A 19,514-nucleotide genomic window follows, 5' to 3' on the forward strand; every position below is an offset into this window, starting at 1 on the left:
TTTCTCTGTTGTGATCTCACCTGCTCATTTATTCTGGAGGGCTCGTTATATATATACATGTACACACACGTATGTCTTACGTATACATAGATGTGTATCTAATCATATATATATGTATGATGTATCCTTGCCTGGGGTCCTCCAGAGCCAGGCAGGGTAAGGATCCGCACACGGGATGCCCACCGACCCCCGGGTCCCCGGGACTCGGGTCTGGCACTTACTTGCTCCCCGTCGGCCCCGCGGCGAGCGGGCGCGGGTGGCTGTCGCCCTAAGGGCGCTCGCTCCGCTTCCCGCCGGGCGCTGGACTCGAGGCCGGGCGCGGTCCCGGCGGGCGTGGGTGCCCGGGACCGGGCCGGCTCTCCCTCGGCGTGAACGGCCTTCGGCGTCTCCCGACCCCGGGGGGCTCGGAGGGGGGGCGCTGCGCGGGCCGGGCCGGGCGTCCGTGGAGGCGGGCCCGGGGCAGGGCGCGCTGGCGGTCCCGCTCGGTCCTCCCGGCCCCCGGGTCCGGAGCGCGGGCCGCGGGCCCCGACGTCCCCACTGCCGCCGCCGCCGCCGCCGCCGCGGCCGGGCCCGGTGACGCCGCCGCCGCCGCCGCCGCCCGCCGGGCCGCGCATGCGCGCCGCGCCGCCCCCGCCCCCACCCCGCGCCCAACGCCCCCGCCGCGGCCCGCGGGCCATGGAACCCGCCGAGGCCGGCGCGGTCCGAGCGCTGCCGCCCGCACGTCCGGGCGCCGCCGCCCCGTGAGCCGGGCGGGCCGGGTCCGGCCGCCGCCGCCGCCGCCGCCGCCCGCCCGCCGGGCCGCCCGCCCGCCCCGCCGGTGCCGCGCGTGCGCGCCGCCCGCCCGCCGAGGGAGAGCGCGAGTGAGGGGTGGGCCGCCGAGACGATGCCGCGGGGCCGCCCCCCGAAGCCCCGGGACGGCGCGGCGCGCGGCGACTCCGGTAAGGCCCGCGGCGGCCGCCGAGTCCCCGGATGGGCGCGGGGGGCGCCGGGAGCGGCGCGGAGGGCGGGCGGGCGAGCGGGCGGGCGGCGGCGACTGGCCGGGCGGGCGCAGCGCGGGCGGACGGATACGGGCGCCGCGGCCGGGCCCCTCCGCGCTGGGCCTACTTTCCGGGCCGCGGCGGCGCGGGCGCGGCGGGGGCGGGCGGGCGGGAGGGAGGGCGGCGGCCGCCTCCTCCCCGTCCCCTCTCCCTCCCCTCCCCCGCCCTCCTCCCCCCCCCCGTCCCCCTCCCCGTCCCCTCCCGGGCCCCGGCCTCCTCCCCTCCGCCGGCCGCCCGGCCGCGCCCCCTCCCCTCAGGCCCCGGACCCCCTCCCTCCCCCCCCCGTCCCCACCCCAGCGCCCCGCGGCCTGCGGCGGACGCGGGCGGGCGGACATGGGGCCCCGCGGGGACCGCCGCCCGGGAGGAGGCCCGCGGCCCGGCCACGCGGCGGCGCGGAGCTCGGGGCCTGGCGGCGCGGCGGGCCCGGGCTAGGCCGCGCCGGGAGCCGGTGAGGAGCCCGCCCGGCGGGGCGGCGGGGCGGCGGGGCGGCGGGGGGCGCGGCGGGCCCGGGCCTCGCCTCCCCGCCCCGCGCCCCGCGCCCCGGGACAGCCGCGCTCCTTTTGTGTCCCCGCGCGCTCGCTCCGGCCTCCCCGGCCCCGGCCCGGCCGCCCGTCCCCGCCCGCCCTCCGGGGAGGGGTAGGCCGCCCCGGGCCCCGCAGCCCCCGGCCCCCGGCTCCGCGCCCGCACGTGCCCTGTCACCCCCTCCCCTCCCCTCCCCTCCCCCGAGCGCGTCAGCCCCGGAGCCCCCCAGACGCGCCGCTCCCCGCGGGGCCCCCGGAAGGCTGCCGGACGGTCGCACAGTGGCGGGTAACCCCTGCAGCCAGGGCGCAGCCCTGGACAGCTGGGCCAAGGGGGTGGGGTGGGGAGGGGAGGGGGGTGCTGGACCCAGGGAGCTGGGGGGGACGGGGGACGGGGGGGGGACTGGGCGGCCACTGGAGGGGCCGGCGGTCCTCCGGGAAACCAGTCACGAAAACACCCCTAGGCCCCCCACACACAGTGCCCCGCACAATCCAAAGGGCTCTGTATATCTCTATCTATCTATCTATCTATCTATCTATCTATCTATCTATCTATCTATCTATCTGTCTGTCTATCTATTTATCTATCTGTCTGTCTATGCATCCATCCGTCTATCCATCCGTCTGTCTGTCCATCCATCCATCTATCCGTCTGTCTGTCTGTCTGTCCATCTTCCTACTTGCTTTTGCTCACTCACGAATTTCATTCCTAAGAGGAGGAAGTGAAGTGCAGGGAGATGAAGTGATTAGGACCGTCCCATCCCGCAAGCCGGTGTCGGAGTTGCCCGTCCAATTTGAGCCTCGCCCGATAAGACCTTGGTTAAAGGCCAGGACTCAGCGCCCCTCGTGCCAGCGACTCGGTGTGTTGGACGCTTTCTGAGCTGCTGTGACCGGGCGGGTACCGTGCCCGGTGCTGGAGACACAGAGTTGAATCCAAGACTCCCCAGCTTTCTGCCTCCCCCCCCCCCCCCCCCCCCCCCGTCGCTTCCGACTGTGTGGGGGGAAGGTGGAGACCCTGCCTCCTCGGTGGCGGCCCAGAGCAGGCCTGGAATATTCCAGGCGACACCCAGAAGTCTCAAAGGAGGGCTAGACTCCCCCCCCCCCCCCACCCCCCAGCAGGTCTCCTGAGATGAGCTTAGGACAGAAGCGGCAGCCGGGGGTTGCGGGTGTGAGTGTTGAGCGTGCGGACACCTAGGCCGTGTCATTTCCACGGCGGCCCTTCATTAAGTATCGGTGACACTGATTTCGTCTTCATTAGGAAACTAATTTGTTGTGGTTTCTCAGAAGTTACTCAGAAAAGTATGGGACTTTAAAAATCACACACACACCCCCCCATTTAAAAAAAATTTATCGAGTTGTAAGGCAATTAATTGTTGACAGAAAACATACCTTGGGGTTTTAAAGTCACTTTCGAATGAGGTATCTATTTAATCATTGTATTAGAACAAGATTAGTTTATTCACCTATTGATGTTTGCTGAGGTTTGTTTCATTGTCTCTGGCTGTATTTGCTGTTCCAGGAGCACTTGAAAAAAGTATGTCTGGGTGACTTGCTCTTGGCCAGTTACCTCGAAGAGTGCTACTTTCTGTTATTAAATCTCGGCCACCCTCATGAGTACTGAGTGGCCACTTCATCTTGGTTTTCATTCGCATTCCCTTAATAACGTTGGGTGGCTGGATTGGAGTTTTTGTTACTGTGGTAAATGCCCGAGAGAGATTTATCCTGGCTTATGCTGTCAGCCTTTCTACCCATAATCCCTGGCTCCATTGATTGTGGTCCAGGGTGAGGAGGAAGGGGCGGGGCCAGATGCGGCTTTGGCGGATCCACTTCCTCCAGGCAAGCCTCCCTCCTGAAGTTTCCCCGCCTCCCTCCCGCAGCAGCAGCGTCACCAGCTGGGGGAGAAAGCCGTCATTACTGGAGCCTTCGGGGCGAACGCTTCTCATCCGAGCCACAGTGGTGTCTTTGGATGTGTTCACCGGCATTTTATATGCCTTTGGAAAATGTCTGTCCAACATTTTAGTCCTTCTTTAAAAAAAAAAATCAATGGTTTGTTTTTCAGTGTTGTCCTAAGAATTCTTTATTCTCGACACTAAACTCTTAGTAGATGTGGGATCTATACTTTTTATCACAATATGTACCTGGTCTTTTCACCTTGTTTTTTAATCTGAGGGTACTGAGGATTCAACCCACAGACTCACCCCTTGAGCAATGCCAGCAGCCTTTTGGTTTTTATTATTTATTTATTTTCCTGTCCTGGGGCTTGAACCTGTAGGTCTGGGCACTGTCCCTGAGCTCCCTTTTGCTCAAAGCTAGCATTCTACAGCTTGAGCCACAGTGCCACTTGCAGCTTTTTCTGTGATTAATTGGAGATAGGCGTCTCAGACTTTGCTACCTGGGCTGGCTTTGACCTGTGATCTTCAGATCTCAGCCTCTTCAGTAGCTAGGATTACAGGCGTGAGCCTGGCTTTATTTTGTTTTTCAGATCACGCTGTGACCTTTGCTCAGGCTAGCCGTAAACTCGGATGTCTTGCCTCTACTTTGTGGGTAGCTGGGATGACAGGTCTGTGCACTATGCCCAACTCAGTCTTTTCACTTCCTTGATAGTAGTTGTTGACGCACCAACTTGATGAAATCCAGCTTATCATGTTTTTTTGCAATACTTGCAACTTTTGTTTTGGTGTTACTGGGGTTTGAATCTAGGGCCTTGCATCTGCTAGGCAGGCACTCAACCGCTTGAGCCACTCTGTCAGTTCCTGTTTTTTGTGGTTTTTTTTGCATTAGTTTTTTTCAAGACATGGTCTCTAGGCTTGTACTGGCCTTGACTGTGATCCTATTTGTGCTTCCCGTGGTTGGGATGGCAGGCGGGGTCAGACCCTTGATGGAAATGGAGTCTGGGCTGGCCTTAAACTGTGACTCCCAGTCTCTCTCTTCCAAGTAGTTAGGATCACCGTCATGAAGCTTTTCTCATATTTTTTGTTTGTTTGCTTTGGTGTGTGTGTGAAAGAGAGTGTCTTGCTGTGTTACCCCTCAATTGCTCAAAACCTTTGTAGCCTCTATATGGCCCAACCTCAGCCTCTCAAATGCCTAAATTATAGACATTTACCGCTACACCTCATTTCATTTCCCTTCTGTTTTCTTCTAAAACTTATATGCTTTCACCCCCCCTTCCTTCCTTCCTTCCTTCCTTCCTTCCTTTCTTTCTTTCTTTCTTTCTTTCTTTCTTTCTTTCTTTCTTTCTTTCTTTCTTTCTTTCTTTCTTTCTTTTTGGTATGCTGGTCCTGGGGCTTAAACTTGACCTCAGTGCTGTCTCAGCTTTTTTGTTTGTTCAAGGCTAGCACTGCCACTTGAACCACCATTGTACTTCCAGCTTTTTGGGTGGTTAACAGGTAGATAACTGTCTCATCACTTTCTTGCCCAGGCTGGCTTTGAACTGCAATCCTTAGATCTCAACCTCCTGAGCTAGGATTACAAGGGTGAGCCATCAGTACCCAGTTATACTTAAATTGAGATCTTTGTTCTGATTCAAATTATTTATTTTTGTTGGTCCTGGGGCTTGAACTCAGGGGCTAGTTGCTGTCCCTGACCGCTTCTGCTCAAGGCAAGCACTCTACCACTTGAAGCCGTAGCCCTATTTCTGAGGATTGACTGGAGATGAAGAGTCTCACAGACTTTCCTGCCCAGGCTGGCTTTGAACTGTGATCCTCAGATCTCAGCCTCCTGAGTAGCTAAGATTACAGACATGAGCCACCAGTGCCTGGTTCAAATTAACTTTTGTATATGGCATGAGTAATGTCTGAGCTCATTCTTTTACAAGTAGACATCTACTTTCTCAGACCATCTACTGAGGAGACTGTCCTTCTTGAGTGGTCTTGGCACTTGTCAAAAATTTGTTGATGGTAATGAGCTCCTTCCATACTCACCTCTCTTCCACTGACCTATGTGTCTCCTCTCATGTGAACGCCACCCTGTCTTGGTGCGTCGCTCACATTTCATTCTAAGACATGCTAGATACATAGCCATTAAAATAGCAAGGACTTTATTTTTGTATGCTTAAGCAGCTCACAAGTTACTGGTGCTACATTTCATACTTGGAAAATATTGTGTGTGTTTTAAAAAGATACATTGTGTGTGCACATGCTCACATGCGTGCATGCATGTTTATGTCCTTGTGCAGCAGACGGAGGCCTTAATGTTCATTGTTGTGTCAGCTTGGAGATGCCTGGCACCTCCAGCATTCAGCAGGTGGTTAAAAACGTAGCATGAGCTATATGGGTATAGTGTGAAAATAAGAAAGCTCCTGTTTTGGTAGGATTAATTTTTTGGAGATGATTATTTAGGATAGTGTTCTGTGTTTCTCATGACTAAAAGTCTCTACTTGTTTTAAGGAGGTTATGACTTAAGTAAATATTAACTATAAACCCTGGTGGTGAACACCATGGGGGATGGGCTGTAATGGGAATTCCAGGGTTTGTGGTGGTGATGGCCGGCTGGCTATCTAATCAGCTCCAGGGCTTACTCTCTTGGGCAGCAGTTGGCTGGCTTTTTCTGTCAATGTTCTAGGTATAGTCTCCTACCTATTCAACTGTGTTGAAGTTGGGTAGATAGGGTATGAACCCGTAAACATGGCTGTATGTCACTGAGACTTGGTTACCAGGAAAGCTGCGCCATAGTTGACACTTACTCTGATGGAAAAGACAGGAACAGAAAAGAAAGCAGAACTTTATGACACTGTACTTAGAACAGAAATTGTGAGTCCAGTAAATTCTCGGAGAACTCATTTCTGTAATCACTGCCCATATTTAGAAATAGGAAGTTTCCATCATTCTCTATTCTAATTAATACCTTCCTAAGACTGGCCACTGTAGTCCTGACTTAACAGCAGAGTAGCTTAATTTTGTCTATTTGGTAAACATCTTTAGAACTGAGAACATACAGCAGCAAGTCTTTTATGTGTGGCTTCATATGAACATGTCAGATATATCTGTTCTGGGACATAGAAAAGGCATATTTGTTTTCACTGGTACTGTTCCAGTACATGTTCTTCATTTGTGAGGTGTTAGCAGTACTGCTAAGGAGTAGTAGAAGTGGGCACATATCTGCACGTTTCTGTTGGGGGTGCATGGAGGTGCAGAATTGCTAGGTTTAGAGCTGCGTGAGACTTTCCCAGTGTGAATAGCAGTCACACTGCCAAGCAACACGGAAGGTCTCCAGTGGTGCCACCTTGTCCTCTGTGGTCGAGGCTGTCTCCGTAGCCTCTAGTCCAGTGGTTATGCATGATACTTTCAAAACTAGTTTCACATGTGTTCAGTCACTTGAGTCCTCACAGTAGTCCTGTGAGGAGGCTAAGTCAGAGATCCTTCCCGTCTAGATGAAGAATCAGACTGACCTGCTGCTAGCAACTCGGCAAGTCTGGGACACTGTCAGTCTTCCAGCTCCATGCCCTGTGCTCGTCATTCTTCCTGTCTTTGAATTTTGGCCTGTCCATCTGACAGACACAGTGTTTTATAAGACAGTGGGGTCAGATCTGAGGATAGGGTCCCACAGATCTCTGTGGTGTGCTTCAGTCCTGCTTGTGGAGTAAATGTTTTGCCAATCCAACATAGATTCTGTGTTCACAGGCTAAAATACAGACTAATACGATGGACACTGGTGGCTCACACCTAGAATCCTAGCTACTCAGGAGGCCGAGTTCTGAGGATGATCGTCTCAAGCCAATCCTTGCGAACTTTTAATTAAATAGACTCTCCAATTAAATAGAAAAAGTCAGAAGTGAAGTTGTGGCTCAGGCTGACTGCATCACTGTGAGCTTAAAAAGCCAAGCCCCAGTATTACCACATTTGCACGCATGCATGCACACTTGTGCACACACGCATGTATATATGTGTATATGTACAAGTGTGTGTATACATACATATATATATATATAGAGAGAGAGAGAACAGAATCAATGACGATTCTGTACACTAAGTCTTTCACATTGCCAAAGATGATCCTGAGTTCCAAGTCAGCCTGTGTGGAATAGGAAGACCTTGTCTCAAGAAAACAGAAAAGGAATACAAGACTCCATAAATCTCTGGTAGAATTTGGTTTTAAAATAAGAACCAAGGCTGGGCCGCTGGTGGCTCACACCTGTAATCCGAGCCACTCAAGAGGCTGAGATCTGAGTATTGTGGTTAGAAGCCAGTCCAGGCAGGAAAGTCCGTGAGACCATCTCCAATCAAATACTCAGAGAAAGCTAGACATGGATCTGATGGATCTGTGTCTCAAGTGGTAGAGCGTTAGCCTTGAGCCAAAGAAGCTCAGGGACAGTGCCCAGGCCTGAGTTCAAACCCCAGGACTGGAACAAGAAAATTAAAGAGCCAAACAATTTAGTTTTCTCTCTGTAGTGAGACTAATACTTGTGCACATTTATAGATGGTGTCTTACCCTTGGATGTGGACAACATTGACGATGACTGTCCAGTCCCAAACTTCCACAAATGTGAGATCTGTCTGCTGTCGTTTCCAAAAGAGTCCCAGTTTCAACGCCACATGAGAGATCATGAGCTAAATGACAAGGTACGTGTTTCAAAAGGAATGTCACAAAGGTGCGTATTGGGACTGGAGGTATTAGAACAATCCACATGCAGAATAGTAAATTTTCTTAACATTTAGGTTTCTGAATTGTAGAATATGTTCTATGAACACATATCTTCTTGAAACTTGAATGTGATGTGGCTACTTATGAGTGGGAAGAGAAATATTTTTTTAAAATAGATGTTTTTCCGTAGCTTGTCTAAGCACAGAAGTATTTTGAAGTATTTTTTTCCAATAGGGCATTTTGCCCTCAAGCGGTGTTGTGTGGTGTTGTAGATGTTTTACGTCGTGTTTCATCCAGGAGCACCAACATGCTTTGTTTTTCCTTTGGGAGGTAGGGATTGGACCCCGGGCTTTGCATGTGTTAAATGTGTGCATGGCTTTGCATGAACTCTACCACTTGCTCATAGAAATCAGGCCCAGTTGCCTATGCCACAGCCTAAATAGAAAGTTAGAATCTTGGTGCTTTAGAGAATGTGAGCGATTGCTTTATCTGTTTTTAAGTTCCTCATCTTGGGGAAAATTTAAAGAAATAACTCTCTTGGAATCCAGTAAAAATTTGTATGATTACTTATTGTACTTGAAGTGATCTTGTTTACAACAGCAAATTGATTATAAATAGAAGGAAAAAGTCCAACATAATGGATTGAGATTTCCCAAATCTATATTCATAAAGACTATAAGTGGATATGTTTGTACGCAGCAATTTATATTAGAAATATTTCTGAACTGAACTGGGAATGTTGGTTCAGACTTGTGTTCCTAGCACTTAAGAGCTGAAGCAGAACAATCAGGAGTTCAAGACAAGTCTGAGCTATGTCGAGTTCAAGACCCTATCTCAAAAAAAAGCACCAAAAGGGGCTGGGAATATGGCCTAGTGGCAAGAGTGCTTGACTTGTATACATGAGGCCCTGGGTTTGATTCCTCAGCACCACATGTACAGAAAATGGCCAGAAGTGGCGCTGTGGCTCAAGTGGCAGAGTGCTGGCCTTGAGCAAAAAGAAGCCAGGGACAGTGCTCAGGCCCTGAGTTCATGGCCTAGGATTGGCCCAAAAAAAAAGCACCAAAAGACCCCAAGAAAGGATGGAAGAGTTAAGAAAGTGAGTTAGGACAGAAGGAAAGGAAGGAGGAAAGAGGAAGGGAGGGGAGGGAGGAAGCCAGAGAAGGAAAGCGAAGGTACATTTTTTCCATGTGTGATGCTGTCCTCGTCCTCTCTGCAGCTTTACTGGATCCTTGTGGGGTGTATTGACTCAGCTCCTGAAGCGTCATTTTTAGAAAGTGTGTGGAGATTATGGTGCTTGTTACTACTTACAGAACGTTTGTTTGAGAAGACTTTGAGAAGACTGTGTCTCATTGGCATCTTCCCTTTCTCTCCACACAGCCGCATCGATGTGACCAGTGTCCCCAGACATTCAATGTTGAGTTCAACCTGGCCCTTCATAAGTGCACGCACAATGGGGAGGACCCCGCGTGCCCCGTGTGCCACAAGAAGTTCTCCAGAGTGGCCAGCCTCAAAGCACACATCATGCTCCACGAAAAGGAAGAGGTGGGTATCTTGTAGACACTGTGTTAACTGATTATTACAGTGCTTCTGGTCATTCACCAGAAGGACTTCAACAAGCTAATAATTATCACTAACATTGCCTCAATTAATCTCCAGTTTACTGACAAAACGTTTTGTTTCCTGGCCCTGTCAGTTCAGTTCTTTAGAGTAGTGACATTTGATGTTTATGTTGGTTGGCTGAGGATTCCCATCTCCACACTCCATTTTTAATTTTTTTTCAATTGTGGGGCTTGAACTCAAGGCCTGGGTGCTCCCCTGAGCCTCTTTGTGCTTAAGGCTAGCGCTCTACCACTTGAGCCACGGTGCCACTTTGGGCTTTTTCTGCATATGTAGTTGTGAGGAATCGAACCCAGGGCTTCATGTCTGCGAGGCAAACAGTCTACCTCTAGGCCGCATTCCCAGCCCTCTTCACAGCTTCTTTACTTGCCTGGGCTTGGCTTTCTGCAGTTTTCTTCCCCCAGGGCTGCTTCCACGGCCACTGCCACCATCTCCTCTTGACACTGCCAGCCCAGCTGGCTCTGCTGTGGTAAAGCTCACCAGCTGACAGAAAGCACACTTTCATTAGACACCAAGGGCACAAAGGTGGGAAACTTCCGACTGCCTTGCAAAGTGAGCCACGCAACTTAGTTATGTCATGAGGAGGGAACTGTGGCATGGGTGTGGCGTGGAAATGGAGGATTGTAATCGGTACCAATTGCAACACAACTTCTGATTCCACTAAATACAAGTCATAGGCTGTAGGTTGTCCCAATCACATTTCCTGTTGAGTCACCAAGGGCCTGTGCTTCTCTCCCCCACTGGTGTGAGTGAGAATAGCTGCAGCATAGGCAGGTGGTTTGTGTTCACTGAGGCTTGTCTTGTCCAAAGTGATGTTCGTCGGGTGCGATGAAGACTCAGAGCGAGACCTTCTGAAGCAGTAGCTGTGGCCAGTGGCTGAGGCTGAAGTGTCCTTGCAGCCAGAGTGTTGCTCCCCCAAGGTGTCTGTGACATGGGTTCTGGTGGCCATAGTCTGGGTGAGCACCAAAAGAGCGGCGGCTGGGTTCCAGGTCCCCATTCAGGTCCCTGCACATGGGGCAGAGTAGGACAGCTGTTGGCAGGAAAGAGACAGATGGGCCAGTCCCCAACAGCTCAGCCGATTTGAAGGACAAGAACTCTTAAAGGATGACTCCATTGAGGACCCATACATTTAGACATAGACCTTGTAAACACTCACTGGGCTTTGTTCTCACAGGGCTCCACGGGGCTCAAGCCCTGCCAGATACCCTGGAGTGTGGGCTCCCGTGGGCAGCGGGTGTGGTGGGAGCCAGTGTGGCTCCCCCTCGCCACCCAGCAGCCCGGACACGCAGAGGACGGGGTTGGGCACCGTGACACGAGGCACGGAAGGGCAGTGGGGACAGCCGTGGTGGACTGAATGAAGCATAGGGTGGTGAGTCCTCCGAGACGGTGAGGCAAGTGGGTGAGGGTCCTCGGAGTCCTGTGTTTTGGGAGGGCCCAGCCCCAAGCAGCAGTAAAGGACAGAGGTGGCTTTGGACGTCTGGGCAGGGCACTTTTGTAACTCCAGCCCCTGTGCAGTTCATAGAACAGAGCTTGCCCCATTCCTTGCCTAGTGTTCTTCAGTTCTCCTTAAATTTGCTTGTTTTCTTCTAGGACGAGAAATAGTCATTCATTTCTAGAAGCCTTTGAGTTTTTGCAGGTTTGTTCCAACAGTCTTTTCATTGTTATGCCTACTCCATAAACTTTGTCCACATTCTTTTCCAGAAGGTTCCCTGAAGTAGAGTCATGAGTTCTTTATTGTTGCTTACATTTACTGCATCCCTGGTTGTGGCTGAAGCCTAGGGATTGGGTGGTGCTCAGAATGCCTCCTAGAGTCTGCCCTGCCGGTGGCGTGCGTTCAGAGCATCTGGCTCATCGAGCCTATGCCGTCCACAGGAACAGACGGCTTTAGGAGAGCGTGGCTCTGGGAAGGCGGGAGTGGGGAGGAGAGGAGAGTGTGTTGGGTCTGGGAGGCTGCCGAAGGCCTCCTTGCATGGAGGTGTGGGGGAGGTACGTTTCTGTTCCAGCCACCCTGGGGTGGTCTGGAGAGCAGCCTGTTTACCTTGCCCACTCTGCTCTTGGAAGAAGGTACCTCTTCCAGCCATGCATTTCTCCTGAAGCCGTCTGTATCATAGCATCGTAACACCACCAGTATCCTAACATTTACTCAGGACTTTCTAAGGTTGTCTGTGAAGCGCTGCTCTCCTGCTATGCAGGAGGTGTTGCTCTCCTTGCCTAAGACTTGCTAAGGATTGCCAGGGTGTGGAGGGGTAGGAGAAGGGTCCCAACATCTGCTTTTGTCTGGCTAGATGGAAAGCAGGGGCCAGCAATGACATGGCTTGGTGCTGGCTCCAGGAGGTACACCACTGTTTTCTCCATCTGCGCTATCAGGCATAAAACAGCAGTTTACCCAGACCATTCTAGCAAATGTTAGGGTGATGTCCATGTAGAGCCCTTGAGATACAGTCATCTGGTCATGGGATTCAAATGTAGTGATGGGAGGATGGATGTGAGCCAGAGCAAAGGGGAGAAGGGAAGGTGACATGAGAGTCACCAGTCCTGAACTCCAAGGCAGAAGTGATGGGTGGCGCCATTGCTTAATGAAAGGTCAGTGCTTCCTCCTGCCTCCTATGCTCAGGGTCAGGCCACGGTTGTTACAGAGGTACAGCAAAAGAAGAGAACCCTTTTCCTGTACAGAGTGTCCTAGAATGAATTTTTAGTATTGCCAGCAAGTTACTAACAGTCTAGTAGTTCCTTTCTTCCTTATGTTATTATACAATAATATTGATTTAACGTCATCCAGGCTGAAGGTGTTAGATTGCTCAGAGGATTCCATTCATCCTCATCTTTCCCTGTAGCATACCCTTACGTAAGTATGATCAGTTAATGACCAATTTAGATAAGGCCTGTGTATGCTTATGACACTGTTTTGCACAGAAGTAGAAGAAATTGTGATGGAAAAAAAATAGTGACATATTTTGTGACTTGGAAGCAGCAGTGTCCTCTCGCTATGAGCCTATGCTTCTGTTTTTTGTATCTGAACAGTTGGTTTAGAGGATTATTTCAGTAAATAATTACATATGGAATAGCAAATGGAGTTTGCATTGAAATTTGGTTGAGTTAGCGCTTGCTGCGGCTAGAAGTGCTTACGGAGCGCTTGCTCAGCTGCCCTGTCATCTGTGCCTCAGTTCCCTTCCTGAGGACTCCGTGAGGGAAGGTGCTGTCACTTCTGTTGTGGGGCCCCGAGTGGCCAGCTGGGCTCACACAGCCTGTCACTGCAGTCCTGAGGAGAACCAGACCACCCAAGTGGCATGGGTGGGGGCCAGTGTCTTCCACCTGAGACACCAGCCCCGGCAGACGGGGTAATGTACCTTATGCAGTAGGCCCACGTGTGACCACCGCGTGCTGTCTGGCAGTCATTGGTAAGGTCTGTCCTTGAAGCCTGGTACGGGTCTCACTCTCTCACATAGCCAGACTGCCTGTGTGCATTGCTTGGCACACCCAGCTCGTTCTGATCACACGGAATGGATCTTGAGGTTCTCCGTTTATGAGCCCATCAGCTGTTGTGGTATTGGAGGGTGGTCTCAGTAGCCACTTCAACACAGAATTCACTTTGGTTTATAATTGTGTTGTTCTTCTACCTTTCACCCAGTCTCCCAAAGGAGAAATGAGTTTTATGCATTCTAATTTGGACACATTGCTGTGTATTTCTGAAAAGTGACGGTGAGGTTTGTTCCCCTGTAATGACTTGTAGTTCGCAGTGCTAGTTCTTTTCAGGAGTAGTGATCTGGGAATGTTGCTTTTCTAGAATCTGATCTGCTCTGAGTGTGGGGATGAGTTTACACTGCAGAGCCAGCTGGCCATACACATGGAGGAACACCGGCAAGAGCTGGCCCACACCCGCGTCCACACCTGCAAGGCCTGCAAGAACGAGTTTGAGACGTCAGCGGAGCTGAAGGAGCACATGAAGACTCACTACAAAGTTAGGTATGGCTCGCTCCTGACTCCTTGCAGGGTATGGAAAATTGGCATGCTTTGCTATGTTTGATGAAAATACTTACTGCTTTGCAAAGAAGAGACAGCCAGTGGGACCACATGCCAATTTGGTCAAGTGTGAGTTGTCATTCCTCATGTGCTTGTGTTCAGCTTGCTGGAGAGCAGGTCAGCACAAAGGTGAACAAGAGGTGCCAAGCCATGTTTGGCCAGTGGTGTGATAGAAAGCCTAGGCAGGGACCACACAGTGGCCCAGCTGCTCAGGAGGAGAAGGCTCGGAGGTTCACAGCGCAAGGCTGCTGAGGCAGAAACTTAGCAAGCCCCAATCTTAACCAGCAAGCCGGGCACAGTGGCATGCGCCTCTTCTCCCAACTGTGCATGAGGCATAAATGGGAGCGTCACAATCCAAGGTCTGTCAAAAAGGGCTTGGGGGGATGGCTCTAGTTTTAAAGTTTCTGTCTACTGAGCATGAGGACCTGAGTTCAAACCCCAAGACTTTCAGTTCCTTGCCCCAAATTAAAAACATGGCCAAGTAACACAGCATAAAGAGCTTACAGCCTATATAACAGCATTTTAAACCAGTGAAACTGCAGATAATATCTGGCTGTGGAGAAACGATATGTGCTCGGCAGTGTTCGTAGCACATGCACAAGAATACAGCAGACGCTCACTGGGTCATTACAGACAACCCTATTTCTCTATTATACCTAGGGTATCGGGTACAAGGTCTTACAATCGGAACATTGACAGAAGTGGCTTCACCTATTCCTGTCCACACTGTGGGAAGACATTTCAAAAGCCTAGCCAGTTAACTCGACATATAAGGATACATACAGGTATGAAGAACATGGCTTTGGGATGGTTTATTGTGCGGTAAGAAGGAAAGGAAATAGGCCTAAGTTTTAGCTCAACTTGAATCTAATCCTGGCCTTTTTAAACTTTGCTGTGTAGTATTGATGAAACTAATACTGAATTTTCTGATCTTACTGAGCTATCTCGTATTTCCTCACTTAAAAACCAGGATATAACATCCATCACGTAGTTGTCCTAAATTATAAATGGAAAAGTGCCTGATAAACAATTCTGTTGTTGGGAGTTGGCATTAGTAATGGACGGGTGATACCTAGGCTAGTTTAAAAGACAACACGGGGTCTTCAGATGCAATTAAAATAATCCTGCCTTCAGGAACTATTCTGTAAAGCATCCAAGTAATAATTCATTTCTCTGTGCCTGTCTTGCTCATTCCATTCAGTTTGTTTGAATATTTGAAAACAAGTACAGTATTCACAGTTGAGTACTCCTGCCATATTGTAAAACACAGTCAGTTTTACTATATTGTATTAGGCATCCAAGGTCAGCTCTGGGGAAGGACAAGGGAGAACATTGCAACTATTTACATATTTGAAGTTAAAGTGACCCCTGCATTGTCATTTTCTTTTCTTTCTTTGTCAGTCATGGGGCTTGAACTCTGGGCCTGGGTGCTGTCCCTGAGCTCTTCAGCACAAGACGAGTACTCTACCACTTGAGCCACAGCACCACTTCTGGTTTTCTGGTGGTTAATTGGAGATTAGAGTGTCATGGACTTTCCTGTCCATGCTGGCTTTGAACTGCAATTCTCAGAGCTGAGCCCCCTGAGTAGCTAGGATGACGGGTGTGAGCCACCAGCACCCAGCCTCATTGTTTTCTTATAGTCTCATGACTGGTTTCCTGCACCCTGACAGAGCAGTGAAATCTTGTAGCTGCCTGGGTAGCAGCTGTGGCGGGTCAGCCGCTTCAGAATATGCTTTGCTGCTTTCTCTTACAGCACTCTTAAAAAAGTGCCTCTGTGTACAGGACTGTCAGACCACTCAGGTAACTCCCATCTTCTTTGTCATTTTCAAAGCATTAGCTCATCCTTCTTCCTTAGAGTGAAGGAAAAGGAAAGCTCTGTCTATAAAATCTGAGCGCTTCGGGCACTGGTGGCTGAAGCCTGTAACCCCAGCTGCTCAGGAGGCTGAGAAATGAGCATCACAGTTCAGATCCAGCCTCAGCAGGAAGTCCATGAGACTTCCAATTAGCCAGCAAAAAACTAGAAGTGGAGCTGTGGCTCAGGTGTGGTAGAGTGCCACAGCCTTGAGCAAAAAGCTCAGAGATGCACATAGATCCCGAGTTCAAAGCCCAGTGCCAGCTCACAGACACACAAAATAAAAGATGACAGAAGAGTGGCTTTGCCGGTCTGTGGAGTGGACGAGAACAGTTCGATTCGGGCAGGATGGCAGTGGCTCTGGAAGCGGCTCTGGTGCTTGTCTGGGAGATGGCCAGGGTTTTGGTTGGAGGCGGGCTAATGCTGAGATTGAGAGGAGATCATTGTGTAGCTGAGTGTGGAATTCCCAGATGTTTTGGCTGAAGGATAAGGTTTGGGTCTTGAGTCTGGTAACTTACGTGGTTGCTTCTTTATCTTATGATGCACACACGAAGATCTGTTTTCTCTTTGTAGGTGAGAGGCCGTTCAAATGCAGCGAGTGTGGAAAAGCATTTAACCAGAAGGGGGCGCTGCAAACCCACATGGTCAAGCATACAGGCGAGAAGCCCCATGCCTGTGCTTTTTGTCCTGCTGCCTTCTCTCAGAAGGGGAACCTTCAGTCCCATGTGCAGAGAGTCCATTCCGAGGTAAGCTCAGCTCTGGGTTCTGGGAAGCGCTTCTGGTTGGTGGAAAACCTGAGAAACTATGCTCCAATTTTTAAAGATGCAGTCTGTGCATAGTGATCTGTTTTAGGGGGAAAACTCTGTGTGTGTGTGTGTGTGTGTGTGTGTGTGTGTGTGTGTATACACTTAAATTTGGATTATTATATGTGGAACAAATACAAAATACGATGTTGTTTTCTTGCTTTGAATATGTATTTGAAAATACTCATAATGCTGTTGTGATCTATTCCTGTGAATAATGTATTTCTTTTAGCAAACTTGAAATACAGATATTGTCAAATGTAAGATGTAGAAAGAAAAGGAAAAAAACCCCGAGAAAAACAAACTTTGTTTGTACTGCTGGCACTGCCAAGGCAGCATGTGGGCTGGGACCCTCGGTGATCTCCCAGGCTGAACTTGGGCGGCCTTTTCATCCTGGCTGTTCCTTCAGCTCACAGGGTCTCATGCTCTTCTCGTGTCTGCAAGTCAGACTTGTGCGTCCTCTGGAACTACTTTTATTAGGCGGGTTAACTTGTTATTGCCAGTTACTATGATCTCGTGTCTTAATTATGGTCTGATTGTACAATATAAAGAAGTATTTAACACAAATACTTTGTCATGGATCAGTTTATTCTATGAAATAACTTTTTAATTTTTATCAGTTGCGGGGCTTGAACTCAGGGCCTGGGCACTGTCCCTAAGCCTTGTTGTGTTCAAGGCTAGTGGTCTACCACTTAAGCCACAGCTCCACTTCCAGTTTTTGAGTGGTTAATTGGGGGTAAGAGTCTCACAGGGACTTTTCTTCCCTGGCTGGCTTCAAACTGTGATCCTCAGATCTCAGCCTCCAGAGTGGTCACGATTATGGGCGTGAGCCACTGGTGCCTGGCTCTATGAAATGATTTTGAACAATGAAAACTATCATTTTTAAAAGCAAATGTGTATAATGTGTATTTTAATTTTTCTTTTAAGAATTGAAGTAAAACTGTAAGTATTACTTAAGTGATCTGTAAGGTTCTAGGCTGGAATGTCTCCTGTGTAATCCCAGAAGTAGGGAGGTTGAGATAGGAAAATCATTAGTTTGAGGCCTTCCTGGACTGTATAAAAAAACAAAACAAACACAAACCCTACAAACTAAGGTAGAACTGAGTTTTGATTTTAGAATAGCAGGATAAAATGTAAAATGAAGAAATGGGTTTCTAAAATGAAAAAAACCTGTACGTCACCAAGTCTTATAAAGAGATTCAGAATTTCATTCACAACAAGTTATTGAAAAACGTAATAAAACCTTTATTATCTAAGACCCAGAGACAGAAGACAGGGCATGTTGTCACTGGTGCGGTGCCGACTCCCTGCATTTGAGTCTGGGGACAGCACATGTGGGCAGCACGAGTCCATGCTTTGGAAGTCTTGCTTCTGTGTTCCAACCGCTGTGCGCTTCGCTGGCTCTCAGGTTCCTGGGGCCTCGGTGTGGCCCCGGGAGCACCTGTCTAGGGCCGGTCTCTGGCCCTAGACTGCCGAGGACCACCTGGGACCCGTGCCAGGCCTGACTCGCTCAGAAGTCCCTCTAGCACTTGTATTGTAGGCATAGCCAGATTATTGAGTTGCTGGAAATAGAATGGAAGTTTTGGTCAAGTTCAGAGAGCTCCATGAGTTTCTAACCAGCGTCTTTGACACTCGCGATAACTAAGCCTGGGTTCAAGACTTAGTCACTTTATTGTTCTCTGTGATCTCTTCCTGCCTTTGTTGTAGTTTTACATATTAGTCACTGATGAGGGATGCTAAAACTGGTGTTGAAAAATCACAGACTGTATCACCTTCCTAACCCGTGTATATGCTCCAAATCGGTTACTGAGAGAGTGCCTTGCCTTAATTGTTGAATATTGTATTTAGCCACTTAAAAAGCTGAGATTTTTAACTAAAAAGTATGCTTCTTCATTCCTTAGCTACTTCTCATTTCAGTTGATCTCATAGTAGCATTATTGATTAAAGATACACGTTTATTGGAACTAGGGAAGGGGAGCATCAAAATGGAGAGGCGAAGGATAAAAGATGAACCAATGCAGCAGCAATACTTATGAAACTGTATGCTGTAAACCAACTGTACAACTCATGGGGGGGAACAAGGGAGAAAAATGAGGGAGGAGGTAACAAGTTGGATAAGAAATGTACTCACTGTTTTATGTATGAAACTGTAACCCCTCTCTCTGTACATCACTTTGACAATAAATAAATTTAAAAAAAAACTAATGGTTGAAAGATTAGATTATTTCTCTCACTTTGAATGGAATGGTAAATTAGGATTTTCTAGAATTTAAGTATTTTTCAAATTATTAAGAATAAAAATTATGTTTTTCTTTTTTATTCTTTAAGGTCAAGAATGGTCCTACCTATAACTGTACAGAATGTAGTTGTGTGTTTAAAAGTTTGGGTAGCTTGAACACGCACATCAGCAAGATGCACATGGGTGGGGCCTCAAATTCCACAGGCTCTACGGAGACTGCACATGTAATAACGGTGAGTTTACTATATTGGTTAATAAAAGGATCTTTTTTTTCCTCCTGAAGTCTGATTTTATGTATGATCTTCAAAATTCAATATTGAATACTAAAAAAAAAAGTGTACCATGAAATTGTTTTGTAAGGTGCTTCTATTTTTTTAAACTAGCAAAAGAAAGTCAATCTTTGTAAACTTTATGATAATAGAAGATCATGATTTTTGTACTCTCATCTGAAATTATAAAAATAAAGTAAAATATGGTCAGTAATTTATAAAAATGGTCTTATAGTTCCCACAATATTACTGATTATTATAATTCTTTACATTATAATTAAAAATCAGTCTTCATAGATAAGCTTTCTCCTTTCTTAGGTGACAGTGGTAATTTTTTCTAAGGCTTTTGATCTTTAGGATACTAAATTATTTTCTCCAATACATGCATTTAGAAATTATATGTTTCTAGGCATAAACATGCATGCATATTCACACACATAGGCACACTAAGAAATACAGGCACCCCAGATGCATCTATACTTTTGTTCTTGTTTCCCCTAAGATTTACTAGCTTAGCTTAATCAGGAACTTGTACACTATCCTCTCAGTTGATACTAAACGAGAGGATTAAGCAGAGTAT

The 19,514-nt window shown here is 49.0% G+C and overlaps 1 protein-coding gene across 3 annotated transcripts in view; it reads left to right on the forward strand.

The window, feature by feature from the left end:
• The first annotated feature begins 839 nt into the window (after nucleotides 1-839).
• The window catches only part of Znf236 (zinc finger protein 236), a 70,102-nt gene continuing 51,427 nt past the window's right edge, over nucleotides 840-19,514 (forward strand). For all 3 annotated transcript variants that reach the window (XR_007213358.1, XM_048363130.1, XM_048363131.1), the window contains exons 1-7: nucleotides 840-938; nucleotides 7,970-8,112; nucleotides 9,512-9,676; nucleotides 13,536-13,714; nucleotides 14,432-14,556; nucleotides 16,197-16,369; nucleotides 18,755-18,898. Coding sequence is in view for 2 of the 3 variants with exons in the window: in XM_048363130.1 (XP_048219087.1) it covers nucleotides 884-938; nucleotides 7,970-8,112; nucleotides 9,512-9,676; nucleotides 13,536-13,714; nucleotides 14,432-14,556; nucleotides 16,197-16,369; nucleotides 18,755-18,898 (984 nt within the window). In the remaining variant the exon portion in view is untranslated. The remainder of the gene's footprint in view (nucleotides 939-7,969; nucleotides 8,113-9,511; nucleotides 9,677-13,535; nucleotides 13,715-14,431; nucleotides 14,557-16,196; nucleotides 16,370-18,754; nucleotides 18,899-19,514) is intronic.

The sequence above is a fragment of the Perognathus longimembris genome, chromosome 15 (genome assembly GCF_023159225.1).
Source record: "Perognathus longimembris pacificus isolate PPM17 chromosome 15, ASM2315922v1, whole genome shotgun sequence".
Classification (NCBI taxonomy): domain Eukaryota; kingdom Metazoa; phylum Chordata; class Mammalia; order Rodentia; family Heteromyidae; genus Perognathus; species Perognathus longimembris.